Source organism: Myotis daubentonii, chromosome 14, assembly GCF_963259705.1.
Source record: "Myotis daubentonii chromosome 14, mMyoDau2.1, whole genome shotgun sequence".
In the NCBI taxonomy this organism is placed as follows: Eukaryota; Metazoa; Chordata; class Mammalia; order Chiroptera; family Vespertilionidae; genus Myotis; species Myotis daubentonii.
The window spans coordinates 18560326-18584080 of record NC_081853.1 but is presented as its reverse complement, the minus strand read 5'-3'; the positions used below and the strand labels follow the sequence as shown (position 1 = coordinate 18584080).

The window sequence follows — 23755 nt, the reverse complement described above, 5'->3', positions numbered from 1 at the left end:
GTCATTTGATAGCAACATCTACAGTGAGATGACCCCCAAGATTATTTCTCACTACAGTCAGTTTGTGTATATAACTTTCATTTTAAAAGTGATTCAAAAGTGGTGTGATTGGGAGTGCGATGAGAGAGATAGTTTGTGTTTGTATAACATACGCACACGTGTGTGTGTGTGTGTGTGTGTGTGTGTGTGTGTGTATGTGTCTATATATGTGTATATACCTTAACAAACATTTTCAGACCATTTGACATATTTATATTATTGGCTATTTTTGCCAATTGTGTGGCCTTAGCTATTTACATCCCATTCCCTGAAGATGATTCGAATTCAACAAATCATAACTTGGTAAGTGTCCTCAGAGTTCCTACTTGTCCTGATGTGTGGTTATCATTTGCCTGTATACTATCTGGCAGCTGGCTTTCTGGGTGGTGGAATTCACCGTTACGCATGTGTTGTTTCCCAGAGCTTTACAACAGTGGTGGTTTATTTTTAAAATGTGTATTCTCAAATTTATACTGAATGAAAGTGTTTAAAGTCATGGATCTTGTATAAATAGATGTAGAACTTTTTATGGAAGAGGTTTTAGCAGATTTTAAAATGACTTTTCTCTCCACATAGGCTTTTGTTGTCTACATTCTTTTCCTGATAATATTAGATTTTTTTTTTTTTAAATCCAGTGATATTTGGGATGGTGGGTACTTTGGTCAATTTTTCTGGTAAGTAGAGAATTACCATAGATGTTGTGTATAAACTATTAATTTTTAGAGGAGTGCAGCAAATCCAGTAAACTACGTGGTGCATCACTCAGAGAAGCACAGTGTAGAGCTGAAGTTCTTACTCCCAGTCCTATGAGATGTCCCAAAGATAAAATGATTCCGTGGTTAAATAAATTGGGATTCTTGCACATATTTTATTGCCCTCCTCAAGATTTATAGTGCACATCAGCTCAAGTAAAAGCTCCGGGAAAGTTTGGAGTTAAAAAACCAGTTTCATTTTGTTTAACTCAGCTAGTCCTTAAAAGTAATTGGTCATGGATTCTTTAAACATTGTTTTGGCAGGACACATCACAGAACCAGTGTTTCGTGGAGCTTCCTTCGGGAAAGGTTGATATAGTTAAAAACTAAGTGTAAAAAGGCACTGAAGAGCGCTAGTGTGGGACTAGGAGCTTGTCTCACTTGACTGTCAGCTGGCTATATTTGGGGGCATTTCCCATGCCCTTTCTGCATTGCCTTTCACCCACCTGCCAATTAAGGGGGTTGGATGAGAAGGTCACTAGGGTTGTTTTTACCTCTGAAAGTCTGTCATCTTTCCTTGATGATTCAGAAGCCATTTCAGGACTCTTTCTGGAGCCAGAGCATCCTTGCCAGATCAGTCCGTTATAATTGGAGGCCGGGCAGGAAGGCCGATGGAGGAGGGGGCTAGTGCCTCGAACAGGAAACGCCCTCCATTGTTTTGCTTTCTCTTCTTTGAGCTGCTTCCATGTGTTTTGGTTTCTCGTGGCGAAGCTGTGTTTCAGTAGGGCTGGATGATCTTGACTGGGGGTTGTAAAAGCAGAATTGGTGTGGGCAGTGCTCTGCTGAGTTCTGAAGATTCTGAAATTGTGCCCTTGTGATAGCAGCCCTCACGGTTTATGTACCAGATTTCATGGCACATGTAAGTTATGTGGCACAGTTCAGATGTAGCATGATGTCTATTCATCTTTGGGGTTTTCTGGTCAGATTTCTAGATCATTAAAAGTATGTGGATATTGCTACTGAAAATTCACTTGTAAACGGGAGTTAGATATTCATACACACAATTACTGCTAGTACATATTTATACTGGGCTGAAGATGATTTGTGTAACTTTGCATATTTAAAATAGCTTCTGCTTTCGCAGCAGATAGCGACATTAGATGATCACTTCACAGGGAAAGCAGAAGTCCCGAAAAGCCCCCATCAGTGGGGGTAGGTCATCAGCGTCTAGGCCACAGATGGTGTCAGCCTTGTTACCAAATTTAACAACGTGGATGCTGACCCAGTTTGTTGTTTTTTTTTTTTTTCTTTGTAGCTCAAGAGAACATGATTAAACAAACTTAGAAAATAAACACCTTTCAGAAAGGCAGATTAATTCAAGTCAAAGGAAAAATTAATGAAGCTCAGCATGTATAGCCAATTAATATTCTGATTCTTCCCAGGGAAATTTGGGGCACTAATAATATATGTACTGTCAAACCATTTGGGTTTCTTAGCTAAGAAGGGATGGAGTGAAATATAGGCGATGGGTAAATCTCTCTTCTTCTCCCTGGCAGCCTCTCTCCAGTTTATCCTTCCTTCACAATTCTTAAACACTGGTCTTTCTTTCGGGGGGGGGGGGATGGGGCAGCGTGTTCTTTTGGCAGGCCTTTCTAAAAACCAACATCTATTTCTTTGACCTCTCGGGATTCTGAAACTCATAGCATTCCCGAGTTTGTCTTGTGTTCACTAGGATGGTCACGTGGTCAGATGAGTTTATTCTCTGTCTGACTCTTTAAATATTTCCTTTCCCACTGTGGGAAGGGAAGAGCGTTGTGGATTTCCCCTGACTCTCAGCGAGGTCCCATGCCATGCCGGCCCTCCCGCCAGGGAGCCGGGTTTTTTTTTTATACATTTGACCCAATTTGTACCAAAGTGATTGCTCTATTTTTGGGATGGGTTTAGAGGCAGCTGCGCGAAGCTTGTTTTTCATCTGTAGTAAATACCTTTCGGTGAATGTGAGTGGCACGGCAAAGGTCAGAGACCGGGACAGGTTGCCAAGCTTTACCTTTCTCGGGAGCGCACGGCTCTCTTTGCTTCATAGCTCTGTGGGAAATGTGTATGTCGAGCACGCAGAGTGCGGTCCGGGGCCGGCTGTGTGGAAGGTGTCCCTGCCTGTTACAGGTTGTTTGTAGTGATGTGATTCCTTGGTTGGGTGAGAAACCTGGCCATCCCTCTGGGTACAGTGTGTGTTTGGTGTGGGTTGTGCATAACGCAGCCAGCTGTGGGGATTTAGAAACTACCTTGGGGGCAGCCAGTTTTCCCAGGGTTAGATTTTTTTAAAAAAGTATAAACAATCTCAAGTTTCAATGCCGCGTACACTTGTGGACTCGCAGGGAACTAGCGAGGCTGAAGCCATGGAAACGGTGCGGCTCAGTTCCCACAGTAACGTCCCTCTTGGCTCCGTGAGTGGCAGTGTTTCCTCAGTTCCACTTATTGAAAACGTATATCACTTACTTAATTTTCTTCTTAGCATGGGGTGTGGGGGAGCTCTTCTTTATGGAGTGTTAGAGTGGGGATGATTACAATATTGTACCTCACTGTGTTGAAAAATGCTTTCTTTTGCTTCCCAAACTCGAGTTCCTTCTCAGCAAACGGACGTGGTTGAACAGTGTTCCGTCTGTGCAGCCTGTTCCTGGTACCCCCGCCTCGCCCAGCCCACCTCCCGTTTCTCTGTAGTGCTGAACGGCCTCACATTATAACTGTCTAACGGAGGGATGTTCGCCCCAGCCGGTTTGGCTCAGTGGATAGAGCATCAGCCTGCAGACTGAAGGGTCCCGGGTTCACGTCCGGCCGAGGGCATGGTGTGTGCAGGAGGCAACCAATTGATGTGCCTCTCTCACATGGATGTTCGTCTCGGTCTCTCCCTCTCTCTTCCACTCTCTCTGAAAACCAGTGGAAAAATATCCTCTGGTGAGGAATAACGACAACAACAACAAAAGTGGGGATGCGCCTCTGCCACGTCACACCTGCCCGGAGGTCTGCTGATGCCTGCACCCACGGAGGGCAAGGCTCATGCTCTTTATCAGGCAAAGTGCTTGGCTCTTACCAGCTGCTCAGTGGAGTCTGGGTGACTCAACAATGAAGTCTGAGAAGCTCCCCTAAGTCTTTGGCCCCCTTTTCTGCCCCTTTTCTCATCTTGTTGAGGCCAGTTTGTGTTTAGCCTGTTGACATTTTGCCTCTCCAGCATCCTCCACGTCTTCCCTTTCCTCTCCATCCCACCGCAGCTGCATGCCTTTTGCTGGATAAGTGATCCTGAGGCTTCAGTGGCTACCCACCGCCCTCTGGGGAAAGGCCAGACCCCACGGCCGGGTCCTCCGTGGTCTGTCCAACCCTTTTTGGTGTATCATACATTCCTCTCCTTCACAGTCCTACCCATCTGTCCACCCTAAGTTCCACCTAAACACCCTCCTCTCCACTTGTCCACATCCTGGCGTTTCCTCCACTGCTTTCTGCATCTGAAATGCCTCATTAGCCCTGCTAGTCTTTCTGTATGTGTCCCTGTTCCTATAGCTGCTCAGGAATAATCCCACACTGTGTCTCCTCCATGAAGTCTTTTCAGACCCTGGTCTGAAGGGACACTCTTATCTGAACCTCCCTCATGGCACTTTACAGATAAAATATCCTATAGTTTAGTTATTCATCTGCATATTTCATCATTACCTTCAGAAAACAATTCGCAGCGAACCATTTCCAGTCCCCAGCAGCGCCTGGCCGGTGGTGAGGGTAAGATGCTCAGTAATGTGTGTTGTTGGCGCCCCGAGTGTGTGCTCTCAGGAGGGGCACCTCCCTTTCTTTCCTCAGAGGTGTGCTCAGGATTTTCCTGGATGACAGGACCCTTGTGGACTCCTTGGAGGTCGTTGGCTGGGGGTGGGTGGGAAGTTCTAAGCATTTATTCCTGAAAAGCTTAGGGTGTTGTGACCCTCATGTGTGCCTCTGGCTGGAGGAGCCCTCCGACTGCCTGGTGTCAGGCCTGAGCAGTCAGTCCAGCACAGCCTGTGCTCAGAGGACCAGAGCTCGGGCGGGGCCTCTCGGGGAAGCAGCGCTGGCTGCGGACAGTGTCAGCGGGACCGGAAGTGCACAAGGGCCAGGAACACAGTGGGCTCGTCTCCTTTGATTGCATTCTCTTCTCCATGGCTGAGATTCCAGTGTATAGTGTTTCCTGGGCTTAAAAGTGAGTTCCTTGGATCTGCACAGTCATAGCTCAGCATGTTTGTTTTTGCAGAGGGAGTGGTGTGCATTGTAACTCACCTGGTTCGTTGGGCTTAGCCTATAAGGTGGTGTCTGCACCTCACTGGCACCGTGCCTTTGCTCGGCTGTCTTTGGATGGTGTGCTCTCGTGTCTGTGTGCCTAGGTCTGTCTGCCCCTGTGGCCCAGCCTTCTTGGATCCCTATTCTCTCGCCGCACCCCCCCCCCCCACACACACACCGAAGGGTAGGTACTCACTTTCCCTTTGCAAGCATGGTAAACTCTCCTCTTTACAGATGCTAGCCCGTGTCCAACTGCTCTGGACGTGGGTTGGGGAGTGGCAGCCCGGCTCTTTGGTCGAACAGCTGAGTGACTTTGCATGAGTTCCTGGAAGCAAGGCAGGAGGCTGGTTCGTCTAGATAGCGCTTTGAACTTAACCCTGTGCCTGGCATACGAGAGGCGCACCAGAAAATGCCTGTGGAGTGAGTGACTATGTAAACAAATGACCGTCCGGGGCTCCACGGTATGTCCTTATAGATCAGGAGTTAATTTTCAACAGCTGGCTAATGATTAATGTTTGCCGAAGAGACTTGACTTTCGTTGTCCAGTATTTGCGAGAACCCTAGGAAACACCTGTCAGAGTGAGCCTTTAATGCGGTGGTTCTCAACCTCGGCTGCACATTAGAGCCACCTAGGAGTCTTTTTAAAATCCTGATTTCTGGGCCTCATCCTCCAGAAATTCTGTTTCTTTGTTACTAATGTTGTGGCCTCACCCCGTGACAAAGAAACAGAATTTCCAGAGGATGAGGCCCAGAAATCAGGATCTTAAAAAGATTCCCAGGTAATTCTAGTGTGCAGCCAAGGTTGAGAACCACTGATTTAATGTCAGGGTTGTATCTTTCTTGGCAAATGTAACTCTTTATAGCTGAAGCAGGAGAGAAGAAAGACACTGCTTGATGCTTTTGGAATCCGTAAGTCACAGCTGGCATCTGTGTCCTGAGTGGTACGTGAGCCACTCCCGAGTGAGTGACTGTGCTAGGGTGGACGTGTGTGTCACATTCCACGTGAAGAGGGGCGAGGGAGAGCAGCACCATGACCCGGGTGGGTGGATTTGTGCAATAACACTTCTCCCAAAGCTGGTTTCCTGACCATGAGATGTGAGCCAGTGTGTGTGCTAATCAATCAAATAATCACTTCTCTTTTGTAGTTTCACCTCGTTTTGACAAAGGACACGTTACCTAGCTTGATACTTAATCCAACTGACTTCAGTCAAGTATTGACAGTTTTTCAAAACTCAATTCCAACCCTTAAAGAATTCAGATTTGCTGTTATTAACATTCCTTAAGAAGAAGGATTCCCAAAGGGTCCTCATCGTTTGGTTGATGTGTTAAAATGTGTACCTTGGCTTTATAGTCACACCTTACACACTAGGTCCTCCCTGCTCAGACCCTTTACAGATGAGCCTTCGAGGGAAGGTATTTGATATGTTGACGTATTAGCCGGAACCCATTGGATTGCAAGTTTCAGAAATGCAACTCAAATGGGCTTAATTGGGGGGAAAAAGTATATATGTGTGTGTAATTTATTAAATCAGGTAACCGAAAAGTCCAAGGGCGTAGAAGTCCCCGGACACAGCTGGAAAGCGCTTAGAGGGGTGTCAGGGCACCACCCTGCACCCAGCCCTCCGCCGGGCAGCAGGCTCACTGGCCTTCAGTGGGGCCACCGCACACACCAGCGCTTTCAGATGCATTTGGTGGAGGGTCTTTGGGGAGATGCATCTCTTTCTCAACCACAGCTCAAGTTCCGTATTTTTAAAAAAAGGCCCGTGTGAGAAACAGGAGACCCCTGTGGCAGATCTGTGGGTGGTTTCCTTTTTAAACCTTCCCTACCATTGGTTTCATTTTTTTTTTTTTTACTGTCTGCAGAATGTGGGAAGTACCTGATGCAGAGGAGGCCACCTGCCCAGGAGTAGAGACACCTGTGTCTCTACAGTAAATACTGGTGACGGTGGTAGGGGGCCTCCAGAACAGACCCCACCAGCTCCTCCCCAGAGAATGTCCTGAAAAAAGTGGAAGAGGCTCCGGACCCGGAGCGTGAGCTCTGGGGACGGCAGCGGCTGGCGGGTGTTGCTGTTGGGGGGATGATGCTCTGCGGGGAGATGTTGGTGGGGGTCCCGCCCTGCGGGGTGTGGGTGGTGGTTGGCAGGCCTTCCAGGCATAGATGTGAACCTTCCTCCGCCTGCCTCCTCCAGCGCAGACTCCTGGGGCTCTCCACCCTCCGCAGGGGAGGCTGCGCCGCTCCAGGCCTCTTCTGCCCATGTGACTGCGATCAGGAGAGTCCCTTTTTATTTTTAATTTTTTTTAAAGTTTTCAAAAAGTTTAATGGAGCCAACAAGGCATATAAATTGTGTTCTGGCGGCCTTCCCTTTTTCATGGAAGTGAGATTGGTATCCTCACAGCTGGGGCTCTTGCAGGGAGTGAGGCTGGGTGAGCAAGGCGGGCAGTGGGTGGTGGGAGGAGGACACAGAACAACCAAAGGCTGGGATGGAGGAGGAATCGCCCTCGGTGGTCAGTGCTGCCTCTCTCTGTGTCTGTCTGTCTGTCTTTGTGTGTAACTGCGGCGGGGGGGGGGGGGGAGTGCGGGCGCGTGGATGTTAGGATGGGTGTTTTTGACGCAGAACTTGTAGAATGAAGCCTTCCTCTGGCAATTTTAACTAAATAGGACCCCAGACACTGCCCAGACTGGGGAAATGAGTTTCTTCTCCAGAACCTCAAAGCAGTGATTTCTGCTAATTTTTCTTCCTCCCTACTGGCTGAGTGGTAATTTTAGAAATCACAGGACATCTGTCAAAATTATTGAATAAGTGAATGAGAGGGTCAGGCTGCAGGGAATTGGGGCTGACCCGAGGGAGGGAAGGCGGGCTGCAGACGACGCAGAGGAAGTGTGGGTGGCAGGTGGCCCCAGCCTGGGCGGCGGGAGGGAGGGATGGGTGGCCAGCTGTGCCTGGGGACTCAAAGCAGACTGGGTGAGGGGCTCACACCTTTTCCTGCCTCATTCATCTTCTGAGGGGCCCCCTGCCCCCTTTCCTGTGTCCATGGGGAAGCCTGGCACTGTGTAGACTCCCAGATATTTCTGTAGAGCTTGAAGCTTGTTTATAAGAAAGGAAGTCCAGGCACCATCACTCAACAGATATTTACTGAGACCTGCCGTGCAGAGCACACCAGGTTCACGCGTCCCTGTACACAGCTGTGTGGGGCCGGAGACAGCCTTCTGTCTTCATATTTTGCATTCTCATAGTAAATAATCACCCAAACTGTATACAGGTAACACACAATACATTTTTGTAAACAATTAATACAGATAGAGTGACAATTCCCCTTTATCCAGCTAGCTCATTCTAATCACAGTAATTGCTTGGGTGTGATCCTTTCACAATTGATTTTCACTGTGTATATGTATATAATCTGTGCATTTTGAAATACATATTTAGGCAGTTTGGGTATTTTAAATTTTACACAGGTGGGAACATAATGCATGCATTATGGAGCTTCCTCTTCCCCACTTACCGAGTCTTCTTGATCTTCCATATCTGTGTGTAGAGATCTAACAGTTTCTTAGTGGCTGTAGACTATTCCATGTGTGACTGCACCATGGTTTGGTTTCTCTTGCTGATGAGCATTTACGTTAGTTCCTAAAGTTTTCCTATTTCACACAGTGCTCCACTGGACATCCGTACAAGCCAGCATTTTTCTGGAGTAAGTACTTAGAAGTAGACTCTCTGGGTGGGAGGATAGTGGATTTTAAATTTCCACACATGTTGCCCGGCACCAGGCCTGGATCCATGCAACCTCCCACCTGCACATCTCCTTGAGATCATGCTCATTCACCTCCGACGAGTGACCTCATTGGCGCTCTCTGTTAGTTTATGGGAAAGGAAGTCTTGAGGGCGGGGTACAGCCTCTCTCTCTGGGTGTTTGATAGGCATCCTGAGCATCTGGTGGAGCAGAAGTTCCATGCACCCGAGCACTTAGATCTGTAATCTGTTTTGAACCGCAGACCCATATGGAAGGCACCAACGCTGGTTGTTCTTTCCCTGACTCTGGGTGTCATGCATTTTGGCACTGCCGTTCTTTTAAAGTGAAATTTCATTCTTGGTAGCTAATAGGTAAGTAAGTTCCAGTTACAAAAATCGAGTCTTAGTTTGGGAATGTTTGCTTGCTATGGTTTAGTTTCAAGATGAGGACTGGTATGTTCCTGTTGTCCCAAGTTCTTTGATCATTAATTATTTTATCTTCGCACACAGTGAAGTCTTGCTACAGTTGTGGTATTGTTATTGGGTTTGTACCCCTCCCACTTTCAAAAGCTCTGCGGCGGCTTGGAAAACGGGAGAGGATGAAAGAAGGGGCACTTGGGAATCCAAGCAAAGGAGACTTGTCTGGCGTCCAGGTGGCCAGATGGTTAACACCTGGGCACCACCTTGGCGGTTAGGGTTTCCAGCAGTGGCCGCGAAAGGAAGCACATTCTAACTTACACGGTGTTTATCCTCTCAACACTGGGAAGCAGCCACATTCATTCCAGGAAGCACTTCCCAGGAGCCCAGTCCAAGGAGGAATCTACAGCATGGGCCCGTGGGCCAGGCACGCTGGCTGGGCCAGGTGAGCTGGGCTTTGGTTAAAGTCGGAAATGCCTGCCAGCAGATGGTGTCTGGGTTCATGGCTTCTACAGGGCTGGGCACCGCTGTAAACTGTGGTATAATGAAGGCTCTTCTCTATTCTGTCAGAGCTTGGCCTTTTGATGATATAAGTTGGTACAGGACTAAAGCTGGGAAGATTAAAAAAGAGTAGGTTAACAGCTATCCTTTAATCATACATAGGGTACTTTTTTGGAATGATTATTATGTGTAAAATATAGCCCATTAGACACATTAGCTTACTGTCTTAATTTGGTTTAAATCAGAGTACAAAAGGCAAATGTGAATTACTACAAACAACTCCTCCCAAACCCTCTTTTTTTCTTTTTTTTTTTTGGGAAGAGATGTGGTTTTTATTATTTTACTCTAATAATGTAAACTAGGGAAGTGACCAATGTTTTTAAAAGAAGATACCCTTGAATGTTCCTCAGTAAATACAGGACAATGGGGTGTAATGAAACACTGTTTATATTTAAATGACTGCTTTTAAGTTGTACATACGTAGCTTGAATGGATAAATGGTTACTTGGCCCTTTTGTACCAGTAATTAGGCCCTTAGTCCTTTTTTCCATGATAATGCAGAAGTGAGTTGTCTTTGGGCTTTTGCAAAGTCTGAATTATTGAAATATCAATGAGTGGAGACTCCATTTAAAGCTCTTTACAGAATTATTATCTGGTGGGAGTGAAATGAAAACACCTGAAGTTCTAATTAGAATGCCGGGAAGTGCCACGCTGGCAGGAATTTGGTACAAGAGAGGTGTCTAATGAATCTCTTTCTAGAACAGTGATGGCGAACCTTTTGAGCTCGGCGTGTCAGCATTTTGAAAAACCCTAACTTAACTCTGCTGCCGTGTCACATATTGAAATGTTTTGATATTTGCAACCATAGTAAAACAAAGACTTATATTTTTGATATTTATTTTATATATTTAAATGCCACTTAACAAAGAAAAATCAACCAAAAAAATGAGTTTGCGTGTCACCTCTGACTCGCGTGTCATAGGTTCGCCATTACTGTTCGAGAAGCCACGTGGGGTGAAGATTGTATGGTCAGGGTAGAGAAAGCTTTGTATATTTTAGGTTGGCCAGCGGAATAGGCTAATCGATATTAGAGCCAGCTGAGCCACCTTGGAGGCTGGGCGGCTGGTTCTGATTGACCCGGATTGGTGCCGACTGCGAATCACAGGCCCGCGAGGTCGGGATTGGAAAGGCCCTCAGGGACCGGCAGGTGGATGTGTTCCTTTCCAGACTCGGCAGCCGACTTGCCCAGGGTCACACAGTGAAAGAGCCAAGTGGGGACTTAGGCTTCTGTCTCCCAGTCTGTTTTCTTCCCGTTCGCGTTACAGCCGGGGATCTGGTTGGAGCCAGACACTTCCCTAATGGCCGGGGCAGGGTCTGAGAACACTGGGGGTGGGGCAGTCATGGCACCTAGACAATCACGTGACCAAATAATGTCTCCTCAAAGCAAGCTGGGCCTTCAGTCAGCTTTTAATTATCCTCAGTTTTTTTCTTACTTTTGGTCACCCCCCCCAGATTCCCAGTTTAACTTCATAAATTATTCTTATTTCTTTATGCATACCAACAGACAGAAATCCTTCGGCCATAGTCAGCTCGTTGTCTCATGGAAGGAGTCAGGGCACTGGCCAGTGGGTGTGGCAGGGCAGGACGGACTCGGCGCGCTGGCGGAGGAACACAGGGTCTCTGCTCAGACGCCTGGTTTGAGTGTGGTTGGCACTCCCTGTCGTGTTGACTGCGGCCGGGGGCAGAGATAATTGCCTTTGTTACCAGCTCCTGACTGATGTCTGGGCGGGCTTTGTATACATAATCTCCTTTAATTCTCCTTTAATCCTCACCGTAACCTCCCGGAGAAGAAACTCCTAAGGTCCTCCTCGCCCAGGTGAGAAGCCAGGCTGGGAGTGGCTGAATTGCTTGCACAGGGCCCCGAGGACTGGTAATTGGTGGGGCCAGGGTTCACAGCTGGGCTTTCTGCTTTAAGCGCTCACCCTCCCCCACGAGGCCAGGAAGGGAAGTCAAGGCTCATCTAGACGCTGAGCGGAGGAAGGCCAGGCCATGGGGCAGGGCCGGTGCAGGGACCCCGGAGAGGAGCGCGCCGGCAGGACCGCAGGTGGGTCTCGGGCAGGCTCCACATGCCTGATTTTGGTTAGGGCTTGAATTTAGGCTTGGGGCCTGGCACACAGTTTTCCATGCCTCCTCCTTTCCACCAGCCGGAGGCATTTCCAGGCTCGGGGTCGGGGTTGCGGCTGGAGAATCGGGGGCAGGTTTTTGAGAACCCTGCATCCCTCTGCGGATCTGAAACGCCTCTGAGAGTCCAGTTAAGATGGGACTGATTAGAGGAGTTTACATTTGGGCACGAAGTAGGTTTTATTGCACTTCAATTCCTTGGAAAGTTGACTTGTGAAGGGAAAACGTGGAGCGCTTGCCAGAGGTTTGTGTTGAGCGCTGGTCAGTGGAGGAGTAAGTGGTTAGGGTTATGGGCTCCGTCCCCAGGTTTGCCATTTGTGGCCTGTGACCGGGCCAGCTGCTGCTCCTTGCCCAGTCTGGTCCCCTTCTGTGAAAGGCGAAATGAAGCGGCCGAAGGGGTCAGCCCAGGCCCTGGATCCTGGAAAACGCGGAGTCAGTGTGGGCTACCTCTGTTAGCGCGAGCCAGGGTTCGTGTCCTTGGTTCTCGGCACAGTCCTGCAGGTGGGGATTGCTGTCCCCACTTTACCGATGAAGAAACGGGGGCTCAGAAGACTGACCGGCTTGCTCCCAACCCAGTGAGGGGGTGGCGGAGTTGGGGCCGGACCCCCAGCCACACCGGGAAAGTGTCCTGCATTTGGGGTTGGCTTTCCGCAGCCATTCTGTGATGATTTCTCCAGACTGCCCCATTCCACCCATCCTGCTGAATAGCCTAAGACAGTGATGGCGAACCTATGACACGCGAGTCAGAGGTGACATGCAAACTCATTTTTTGGGTTGATTTTTCTTTGTTAAATGGCATTTAAATATATAAAATAAATATCAAAAATATAAGTCTTTGTTTTACTATGGTTGCAAATATCAAAACATTTCAATATGTGACACGGCAGCAGAGTTAAGTTAGGGTTTTTCAAAATGCTGACACGCCGAGCTCAAAAGGTTCGCCATCACTGGCCTAAGACGATGGTAGTTATGGAGGCTGTCGGTGGATCTGGTGACGAAGTGACTGAAAGTTATTCTGTGGGTCGCAGGACCTGGCCACACCCCATCTCCACCTAGACAACTGTAAGGGGTTGTTTGTTCCCCTCGGACTGGTGTAATGGCCAGGAACCGATTCTGTCACAGCTGGGCAGACTGAAGCTGCTTCTACCCTTTGGAAGAGGAACCCATGAGTGGTGTCTCTGCAGACTCCTTTCTCAGCTACATGGGATCCACTGACCAGCTGTGCCTTGTTCCTGCTGGGCCCAGGTAGGAGACCCGGCGTCTCTTGATTAAAATGTTAGAGACAAGCGCTGGGGAACAAAACAGATGTTGCGAGTTCTGACCCTAGGGTTGTTTGCTCAGAAAGGGGGATTGGGCCCAGCCAAGAGATCGCTAGTTCGATTCCTGGTCAGGGCACATAGCTGGGTTGTGAGCTCGGTCCCCAGCAGGGGGTGTGCAGGAGGCAGCTGATCAAGATGTTACTCTCTCATCGATGTTTCTATCTCTCTATCCCTCTCCCTTCCTCTCAAAATAACATTATTTAAAAAGAAAAGAAAAGGGGAGATTGGGCGAGTCTTAGAATTGGAACAGGTGTTTCCATCATTGTGATTTCATTCTCAATGGCTACTGCCCACATTGGAAAGAGCAGGCAGCTGAGCTCGGGGCTGTTAAATGACTTACCCAAGATCAAGTAGCCAGGAAGTGGCTGGGGTGGGACGCCCCTTCCTACCACACTGGTTCCTGGGCCTCACTGTGTCCCTCTGCATGCCGTTCGGGTGGGAGACCGGCTCACAGATGGGATTGACTTGCCAGTACTAAGCTCACTGAAACACAGGTTACCATTGGTTCTTCTCTGCCGTGTGGTCCTGACCTCAGTGTCCTCACCTGTGAGATGGGAGTGACGATGGTAACACTTGCCTCCATTGCTCAGAGCATTGAAGGGAACCCCCTGTGGACCCCAGGTGCTGCACCCTAAATTTCCTTACACGGCGTCTTACTGTTTTCAGGCTTTAGGGCCTGTCCTGATCTGACTCCCTCCTGTTTGGCCTGCATTATCCTGTCTTTGGGAGGGACTTTGGAGGAAATAGATCTAGATTTGGGTTTCAGATTTGCTGCTAGCTTGCCTTGTGACTGAACAAATTACTTTACCTCTCTTGGCCTTAGTTTTCTCATCTGTCAAATTGGTATACTGATGCTTGTCTCACTGTTAGCATGGAGTTTTTGTGAGGCATCAATACAGTAAATTGTGAGCGAGACCAAAGACATTACTTAGTTGGTCAGGAATGGGCGCAGGGGGAGTCTCTTACCTCCTGTGAAGTTCGGGGTTTAGCAGCGTGTGAGCACTAGGGGACCTCCTCTGGCTCCCCCCCTTGGAGTGCTGTAGGGCTTATAAAATCTCAGTCACAGGCCAGGCCTCCTAAATCTGTGTGTTCTCTCTGATGTGTGTTCCCATTCTTGGCCCAGTGATTTCCCCCACCCGCTTCCTTTGTGGCCCAGTCCGTGGGCGTGGGAAGAGGAGCAGGCCCAGCCCTTCCTGCTCCCAGCTCAGGGCCTGCTGGCAGCAGACAGGGCTGCATGGGGGCCTGGTCGGGCTGCCCAGTGAGCGGCGCTGCAGCAGAGAGGCTGCCTGCTGACCTTGCTGAGATGCTGAGGTCGGCGTTTTTGGCAGCAGGGAGCCCTGGGCTCATAGCTTCAGATAGACCAAGTACAGTGTGGGGCTCTGGGGTTGGTATTCACGGCCACATTGAGGTCTCAGATGAGAGCAACTTCCCTCTGTGCAGTGCACTGCTGGGGTCTGCGTCTTGGGGCTTGTGCCCTTGATTTCGGGCACCAGGCTGAAGTTTTAGACCTGTTTTCTTGACTTCACAGTAAGTCATGCTGTAATGACTAGAGCCCCCGTTTTGCAGGTGAGGCAAATAAAGCTCAGAGGTGTTACCTGAATGACTCTCTGCCGAGGTATTACACCCACACGATTGTGAGTGGGGCCTGTGACCCCTCCCCTGCTTCAGCCCGGTGCTCGCTGTGTGCTGTGTGTGTGCATGCATGGAGAGGGACCTGGCTCTGCGTTCCTGCTCTGTGACCACACGTCTGTCACCCCGCTTTTCCCGTCGGTCATAAAGCAGGGAGCGACAGTCAAATGGGAAATGTGTGGAAGTGGCTCATGGTCCAGAAAGCAGTGTGCACACGTAAGACATCCTCCTCCCTAGTGCCGTCTGCCAGAGAGGGACGGCCTGCTCAGGCCTCGCCTCACTTTCCCTCTGATCCCTGTAGAAAGCAGCTCGAGGCCGAGGCCCAAGTCCACTCTCACTCCGTGATGCCAGTGCCTCATAGGGCCCAGTCACACCCACCGGCGCGGGCCACCGAGGTCGGGTAGAGAAGGACCGGAAAAGCCGATTGGACCTAAAGCTTGAGCTGACCTTTCCCACTTCGCGATTTTCAAAGACCAGCCGATACTGGAAGTCCTGCTGCGCCTGGAGGTCACCGTGCTTGCGAAATGGAAACCACAGACGGCCCTGCGTTGTGACCAGCCAGCCCTCTCGGCAAGCAATGCTGCTTTCTGGGTTTCAGGGTGAACAGAGCAGAGTTAACATCGCCTTCACTCTGTTCCTAAACCTGTCCTCTTCTGGTCTGTGATGAAAAGGCGGAGTGATGAATGTAGTCCCAGCCTGAAGCTGGGGAGCCACCTGAAGCTGGAGGCTCTGATGTGTGATTCTGACTCCTTCCCGTGCGCGGCGGCGGAGGTGTGCGTGCACTGTCCTAAAGCTGGGTGGGGAAATCGGCCGTTCGTCCTCTGGAACACCACAGACTAGCCCCCCTGCCCTCTGAACCACAGACTTGCCTGTATTTGGTCTTCTGCTAGTTTCTTATTTCTAACAAGAATGTGAGCTGCTGTGGGCAGGGACCCGGTCTTCCCTCTGTCTTAAGTCCTCCACTGCTCCTGGCGCCAGGTGTTAGGTAAATGATTGACCGTGGGATGAAGCATCACTGTGTCTACATCAGGCACCCTGAGGCTGCTTTAATTGCTTTGACTATTTGCTTAATATAAGCCTGATGGTCTCTCTTTCCAACCCAGGAGCAGAATACTGGACAGAGAGAGGGTGAGGGGTGGGGGGCTCTCTTTGGGAGAGACTGCGATTGCTTATCGGAACTTATGCAACCAAAGCATAGTGTCCCCTTCGTAGCAGATGTGGGGGCTGCACTCGTACCCCAGTGATGCTGGAACCCTGTTTTCAGAATTGCTTTCAGAGCCAAATTCTACTTTTTATTTTGCTTTGTTTCTGGTTAAAAACGGGGTGATTCAGGTTGGTCACTGACTGTATTCACCAGTCTTTTCTCAAAGAAATTCTTGGGTATGTGTAAGAAAATCAAATCTATCTTTAAAGAACCTTATTTTTGCGAGGAAGGTGTTGGCTCTGGGGAAGGCCTGACGCTGGCATTTGGAAGTGTTCGGCGAATGGCAGGATTACCAGAATTATGTGTCCGGCTTCCCAAGCTTACTAGTTTGAAGGGAACAACACTTATTTACATGATTCTGGTGTGTTTATGAAACAAAGCGGCCTGACTGTTTTGCAGTCACACTTCCCTAAGTCCACAGCCTCCTCTCGTCTGAGACTCTTCTTGTGCAAAGAGCTCCTGCTTCCAGGCTTTTCTCTTCAGCTGCCGGCCCCAGGAAAATTGGCGGAGTGAGATGTTTTAGTCCTGGTTTCAAAGGCATTCATCATCCCTGGTGAGGCAGATTTTCGCGTTCGCCCAGAGTCGGGGAACTCGCTGTGGGTTCTGGGGAGTGTCGGTACTGTACATGCCTGGCCCTTGCAGGGCCTGGGGGTCCTTGGAACAGATGCAGTTGTATCGTTCCCAGCTGTTGTTCGGCGGTTTACAAGAGTGGACAGAATTACTTCAGTTCCCAGTAGGACTTAGAACAGTGGTTCTCAACCTTGGCTGCACATTAGAATCACCTGGGAATCTTTTTTTAAAATCCAGAGGCCCAGAAATCAGGATTTTAAAAAGATTCCCAGGTGATTCTAATGTGCAGCCAAGGTTGAGAACCACTGACTTAGAAGAAGACGTACGTTTCTGCATTTCTCTTCTTTCCTTTAAAAAAAAAAATTCACTTTTGATCCCAGTTAAGTTAGACATTTTAATCTTAGCTGCAGCAAAGAGAGCTCCACCCTCGCTGTGTGTGAAGCCGTGAGAGACAACTAAGACTGCTTTAAAGACAGTCCCCTTGCTTGTAAGGGAAGCATTACTAACAAGCTTCAGGTTCAGATGGTCGCCACTGGCACCTGGACCTGGGGACAGTAAATAACAATCAATTGATCTCCACTAACTAGATGGGAATGAAAGCATGCACATTCTTTTTAATTTTTTTTTAATAGCCTTTGATGCCTGGCTGGTGTGCCTCGGTGATTGAGCATCAACTTATGAACTAGGAAGTCATGGTTGGATTCCCTGTCAGGGCACATGCCCACATTGCAGCCCAATCCCCAGTGTGTGGTGTGTAGGAGGCAGCTGATCAATGATTCTCTCTCATCATTGATGTTTCTCTCTCTCTCTCTTTCTCTCCCCCTCCCTCCATCCCTCTCACTTCCTCTCTGAAATCAATAAAAAATATGTTTAAAAAATAGCCTTTGATATATAATTCACATACCACACAATCTACCATTTAAAATTATATAATTCACATTATAAACTTTTGAACAATAATAGATACAGAGGCAGAGCTGCCTCAAACAGATTGTCAAACTGCAGCGGGAAGGCCGGGGAGGGTTGGGGGGCAGGAGGTAGGGGGGTAAGAGATCAACTAAAGGACTTGTATGCATGCATATAAGCATAACCAATGGACATAAGACACTGGGGGATAGGGGAGGCTAGGGGGACTGTCTAGGGCGGGGGGATAAAATGGACACATATGTAATACCCTTTGTAATACTTTAAGCAAAAAAAGAAAAACCCAATAAAAAAAATAAAATTATATAATTCAGTGGCTTTTAAAAATTACTATATTCAGGTTGTGCATCCATCATCACAATCAATGTGAGAACCTTTTCATCATTCTGAAAAGAAACCTCATACCTATATTGCCCTGCAAGCTCCTCTCCACTTCCTCAGCTTAGGCAGCCTCTAATTTACTTTCTGTCTCTATGGATTTTCCCATTATACAAGTTAAATTATACACTAGGTAACCCACCTTCCCTGGCTTCTTTCACTTAGCAAGGTGTTAGCGGGATTCACTCAGGCTGTAGCATGTATTGATGCTTCATTTCTTTTTTTATGTTTGAACTAGAGGCTTGGTGCATGAAATTCGTGCAAGAGTAGGCCTTCCTTCCCGTGGCTGCTGGCACCGGCTTCCCTCTGACACCTGGGATCCATGCTTCCCTCGCAGCCCCGGCTTCATCCGGAAGGTTGTCCGGTCTAATTAGCATATTATGCTTTTATTATTATAGATAATGTTCCACTGTATGGATAAAACACATTTTATTTTCCCTTTCATCAACTGATGGACATTTGGATTGTTGCCATTTTTTTTGTTTTTTTCAGCCATTATGAATATTGCTGCTGTGAACATTTATGTCCAAGTTTTTGTGTGAACTTACATTTTTAATTCTCTTGGATGGTATATATACCTAGGAGTGGAATTTGTTGGGTCATATGATAACTTTAACATACTGAGGAGCTGCCTACTTTCCAAAGCAGCTGTACTGTCTTACATTCCCACTCGAAATGTACAAGAGGGTTCCAGTTTCTCCATATCCTTGCTTACACGTTGTTGTCTATCTTTTGGGTTGCAGCAATCCTAGTGGGTGTGAAGTAGTATCTCATTGTAGATTTGCATTTCTGTGGTGGCTAATGATATTAATATCTTTTCATGTGCTTATTAGCTATTTATACATTCTTTGGAGAAACATCTATTTAGATCCATTGCCCATTTAAAAATTGGGTTATTTATAGTATAACTGAGAATGCTTGGTTTGTTTTTATTATATTTGATCTAGAATATATAACAATTGCATATAATGATAAAATATCAGAATTCAGATAACAGAGGTCATGCTAGTGAATTTTTGAAGCCTTGAAGCAAATCTCTCACCCGCTTGGAAGAAAGAACCTAATTTAACAATATTTGGTTAGTGTTCCTCATCTGAAAAAGGAATTTATAATTGCTTTAACATATAATTTAAAACAAATATATCTAGGACATACATCTGTAGGTAGAAATAAAACTTAAAATTATGGAGTCTTAGTATTTACATGATATTTTTCTAATTGGAATATCATTTAACTGCATGTATTCACTGCACATACTCACAAACATACTTTTAAAAGCCAGAAAATTATGCATTAGAGAACATAAAGTCTGAATATAAGACATAAGAAGGAAATAATGAGTTTTATGACCTTTTAACTCATAAGACTTAACCCTGCAACTCAATGTTGAAGAAGAGCATGATGAAACTGACTGACTTTGAAGTCTTCCTGACCAGGGTTTGAATCATGTTTTCCATTGCTTACTAGCTCTGTGACCTTGAACCTCAGTTTCCTTATCCATAAAATCTTTGTTATAAGGACAAGAAACCTTTAAAATTCCTGGCTCCTAGTAGTTGCTCATTTAATGGTAACTATTATTATTAACATGTAGGCTTTGTGTTCATTAATTGTGCTTTTATGTGTATACATTCAGGTTGTTACATAATATTTTTAGATTCTTACGTATTTTGTCATCTTGTTCAAAAATAAGTGCATTTTTTTTAAGTTATTGAATTAAGAGTTCTTTATACATTCTAGATAATCAGTTCCTTATCAGATATATGCAAACATTTTTTCTCCCTTTCTGTGTTTTGTCTCTTCATTTTTTTGATGGTGTCATTTGGCCATGAAAGTTTAATTTTGATGATGTGGCGTGTATATTCATTGAATCACACAGAGGGCCTTGGAGGGTGCCTGTTTCAACTGCCTTGCGCTGGTGATGGGAGGTCTGTGGTTCAGGGAGGAGGGGCCTTGCTCGAGGTTGCAGGCCCAAAAGGCCAGGACTGGAGTTCAGGTCTCTTGACTTTGACCTTGGGCCATCTTCATTTTCCCCTACTGTATCTGAAGGTGGGGAATTTAGGTTGTGTGTGTAGGGAAGGAGAGCTTGTAGCTCTGCCCCGTTCTCATTTCCCTTGAAGCACACAGACTCCAAACTCTGCTCTGCTGATGGATGGGACGGCTCAGGTGCTTCCCCGTAGTTCACTTGCTGCCCTCCAGCTTTATTGAGATATAATTGACACAGCTCACTTGTTGTTAAATAAAGAAGGGTCCTTTCTTTCAGAGGGTGCACTATATGAGAGAATCGCTTACAGCAGAGCTGTCCAGAATGGTAGTCACTAGTCATATGCGGCTACAAGAACTTAAATTTTGTTTAATTTTCATGAATTTAAAATTCAGTTCCTCAATCACACAAGCCACATTTCCACTGTTCACTGTCCATACACGGCTATCACATTAGTCAGCATACGCAGGGAACATGTCCATCATGGCAGCAAGGGCTGCTGGATAGCGTTGGCCGACAGATATGTGCCCCCTGCCCACTGGCATTCTATCCAGGCCCCTCGCCTGGGCTGGTGCCCTGGACTCAGCTTTGATCTGTCTCACCTACCTGCCACGAGGACTTCTTATCTACGTAGCTGCCTCTGGGTTTCCTGGCAAACTCCTACTCAGGTTAGGTCTGTGGGCCCAGCTGGGCTCGGCTTCTTCTTCTAGTTTCTGGACTTGGTTGTCAGTAACAGACCTGGGCCTTCCCTCACCCCAGCTGATAGATGTCACTTGCAGAAATAGAGCTGAAAGATGCTTGAGAAGAACGTATTCTTTCTTGGAAAGTCTGACTCCTAAAAATGAATGAATGAATTGATCTCCTGTTGGGACAAGGGAAAGAGGTTGAAGAGCTTTTGAGTTTAGTTCTTGTAGCTTCATTGATTGGTGGGTACTTCCCTAAAGAAGAGGCAGTTGGTGCCAAGAATTTGCAAGATTGCAAAGTGACATGGGGAGGGAGACACAAGGAGTCTGAACCCTGGTGTCCTGTGACAGTAACGTGGTGGATTGTGGCCTCGTCCTGCTTAGTGCTCTGGTGGGGATAACCTTTATTTCAGATGCCTATAGTCCTGAGGGTCATGTGAGCCACTGATCCCAAGGTCTTCAGGGTTGTACAGAGAATCTCTGCAGAAGCGTGGGAGACACGGGTTGTCCCCAGCTGGCAGTTAGAGCACAGAAGAGCGCAGGGACTATCTCAGAGGGGAAGGGGTTTGCCCAGGCTCGCATCATGTTAGTGGTGGCAAAACTGAGACGAGAACCCAGGTCCTGTGACACCTCGCCTGTTCACAGTCCACCTGCCATCTTGTACATCTTCATTTACACAAAGGACAGTACTTCCGACACACCAACCAGCAAAATGGCTTCTTAGAGACATTGCCTGGGTGTGGGCATTCATGTAATCCATGTTGCACACTAAGCCTTGCCTTCAAGCCCTTCTTTTACTCTCGTCTTCGTTAGAAAGTATGAGGAAACCTTTGAATTAGGGCAGGATCACCCAGCGTTCTCATTCCTTCCCCTGGCTTATCTCCACGATCTGCTTCTTCAGGGAGGTCTGCCCTTGACTTGAAAGGCAGAGTTGGGAAACAGGCTTGTTATTTTCGAGGTCAGCCTCATCCACCAGACTGCGAGAGCCCCGAGGGCAAGGTCAGGGTCGTCTCTGTCACCACTCAGGGACTGGCACCCCATGTTTATGTAGTGAATATCTGTGGAATGTCTCTTGTTCAGGAAAACCCCCCTTTTGATGGGTTTCTGAGGTCTGAGGTCCCTTTTCCCTATGATCTTGAAACAGTGTCGATTCTAATTTGGAAATAGTGACCAGAAGAAATGGGGTAATTTTTTCTGTCCGTGGCAGGGGGGGATTGCCCACGTGACTTTGAACTTTATGAGAGCTGGAGAACTTTCACATGTGTGCAGAGAAGGGTTGCTTGTTGCTGAATTGGGCAGCGGGTGGACGTAACCCACAGGACACCCTGGGAAGGATTCCCAGAGCGTGAGCGGGCAGGCCGGGAACGGGGGAAGGAATTCCATGTCATAAACACAGAGTATCTCGCTTAATAGTGGAACTTCTCTGCTCTCTCTTTCCAGGGGTGGAAAGCAGTTCCTTTCTGAGGCAGGCTTAATGACTGTTGGGCCAGCACATGAGACCGCAAGATACATTTATGTACCAGGTAGCATGAGAAATGCAGTTTACAGAAGATCTGCACAAAAATCTCAGGTTGAAGCATCTGAGGCTCAGCTGGGGCACTTTTAGTTTAGTTCATAGAGGTGGGGCTCTAGGGTTAAGATGACAGAGCAGGGATGTGACCCAGGTCGGAGCACCTGTCTGCCTGGCCTTTGAAGACTCCTTGGGCTCATTGTAATTGCCTGCTCAGCTTTGCCCAGGGCCTGAGTTTCTCTGGTTGGAGCAGAGTGAGTTTTCAGGCTGAATTACTTGGATCATTGCCTTTGTTTTCCTTTTCACATAGCCTGTGGATATCTGGCCTTTCCAGCCAAGGAAAATGGAAATGGTTTTAAACACTCACTTGAGCCATGCATTTCAGTGTCAACCATTTGCTGCTTATTCCTTGATTTTCATTTTTTCGGAGAAGCAATGAGAGGATACTGAAGCCTCAGGGCTCCTCTGGAGGTGCCTGGGAGCTGGGGGAGGCCAGGGAGGGTGGAGCTGTGCCCTCCCACTCCTGTCACCACAGAGCAGCTTCCCTCCCTCCCTCCCTCCCTCCCTCCCTCCCTCCCTCCCTCCCTCCCTCCCTGTCTCCCTGTCTCCCTGTCTCCCTGTCTCCCTGTCTCCCTGTCTCCCTGTCTCCCTGTCTCCCTGTCTCCCTGTATGTGTGTTTGAGGTTGCACTTAAGTTTTCATTTGGGGAGGAAGTTTCTGAAGGTTCTATGGAGGCAACCGAGGAGAGCTTGGTCTGTGCCGTATCTTCACGTAGTCAGCGGGGACTCTGGGTAGAATGTTGAAGGCTCCGCCGTTGTTTTTTCCTCCCGAGTGAGCCACAGATAGATTCTGTTCTAAGGCCGAAACTTTGTCCTTTAACTCATAGCTTAGCTCTTTGGGGCAGCGAAACCTGGTATCACGAGTGAGCACAGGCCCTATAAGAAGTGATTTCTGTGTATTACAGACATCTAGAAAAGAATTCAGTGTAAACCCCCCCCCCCCCTTTTCATATGAAAAAGGGCTATATCAGGGTATGGAATCACTTCTGTCTTCTTCCAAAATCATTTTCCCAGGGAGGAGAAGATTGGGGATGAAGAGTAGGTAGTGGGCCTTGTGAAACATGTAGCCTTGCAGTGGGGGAGGTAGAGAACAGCGGAAATAAACGGGAACTAATGAATAAGTGATCTGCACAGGCTTTGCTGGTTATTTTCTGCTTTGGGTATAAGTTTTGCTCTGTAAAGCCTGGGGGTGACCTATTTAATTCCTATCTATTTGGAGCCCTCAGAATGTGCTAAGGATCAGCCTAATTTACTGAACATTAATGGAGGGAGTCCGAAGTCAGTCCCTGACCGCAAGGAGCTCCCAGTTCAGTATGGGACAGATGGCCCTTCATGAGCCGGTATCTTAGAGCTCTTCTGGTTCAAGCACTGGGCCCGATCCCAGCACAGACTGGATCAAGTCAACGAGGAACTTATTGAATCCCATAACTGACCAGTCCAGGGATAAATCTGGTCAGCTGAGGGGCTCAAATGATGTCACCAGGATCTGGTTCCTCTCCCCATCCTGACTCCCCTCCTGTGTGTGGACTCCATTAGCAGACATGCCCTCCCCGGGTAATTGCAGGATGGCTGCCAGCGGTTCCCAGGCTGCCTCCTTCCCCCTTCCTTCCAGCAAAAAGGGAGCGTGAGAGTCTTTGTCCCAGCCATC

At 47.8% G+C, this 23755-nt stretch overlaps 1 protein-coding gene across 1 annotated transcript in view; it reads left to right on the top strand.

The window, feature by feature from the left end:
• The window catches only part of CACNA1D (calcium voltage-gated channel subunit alpha1 D), a 301466-nt gene that overhangs the window by 6433 nt on the left and 271278 nt on the right, over positions 1–23755 (top strand). The window contains 1 exon segment of the mRNA XM_059663279.1: positions 237–342. Coding sequence (XP_059519262.1) covers positions 237–342 — 106 coding nt within the window.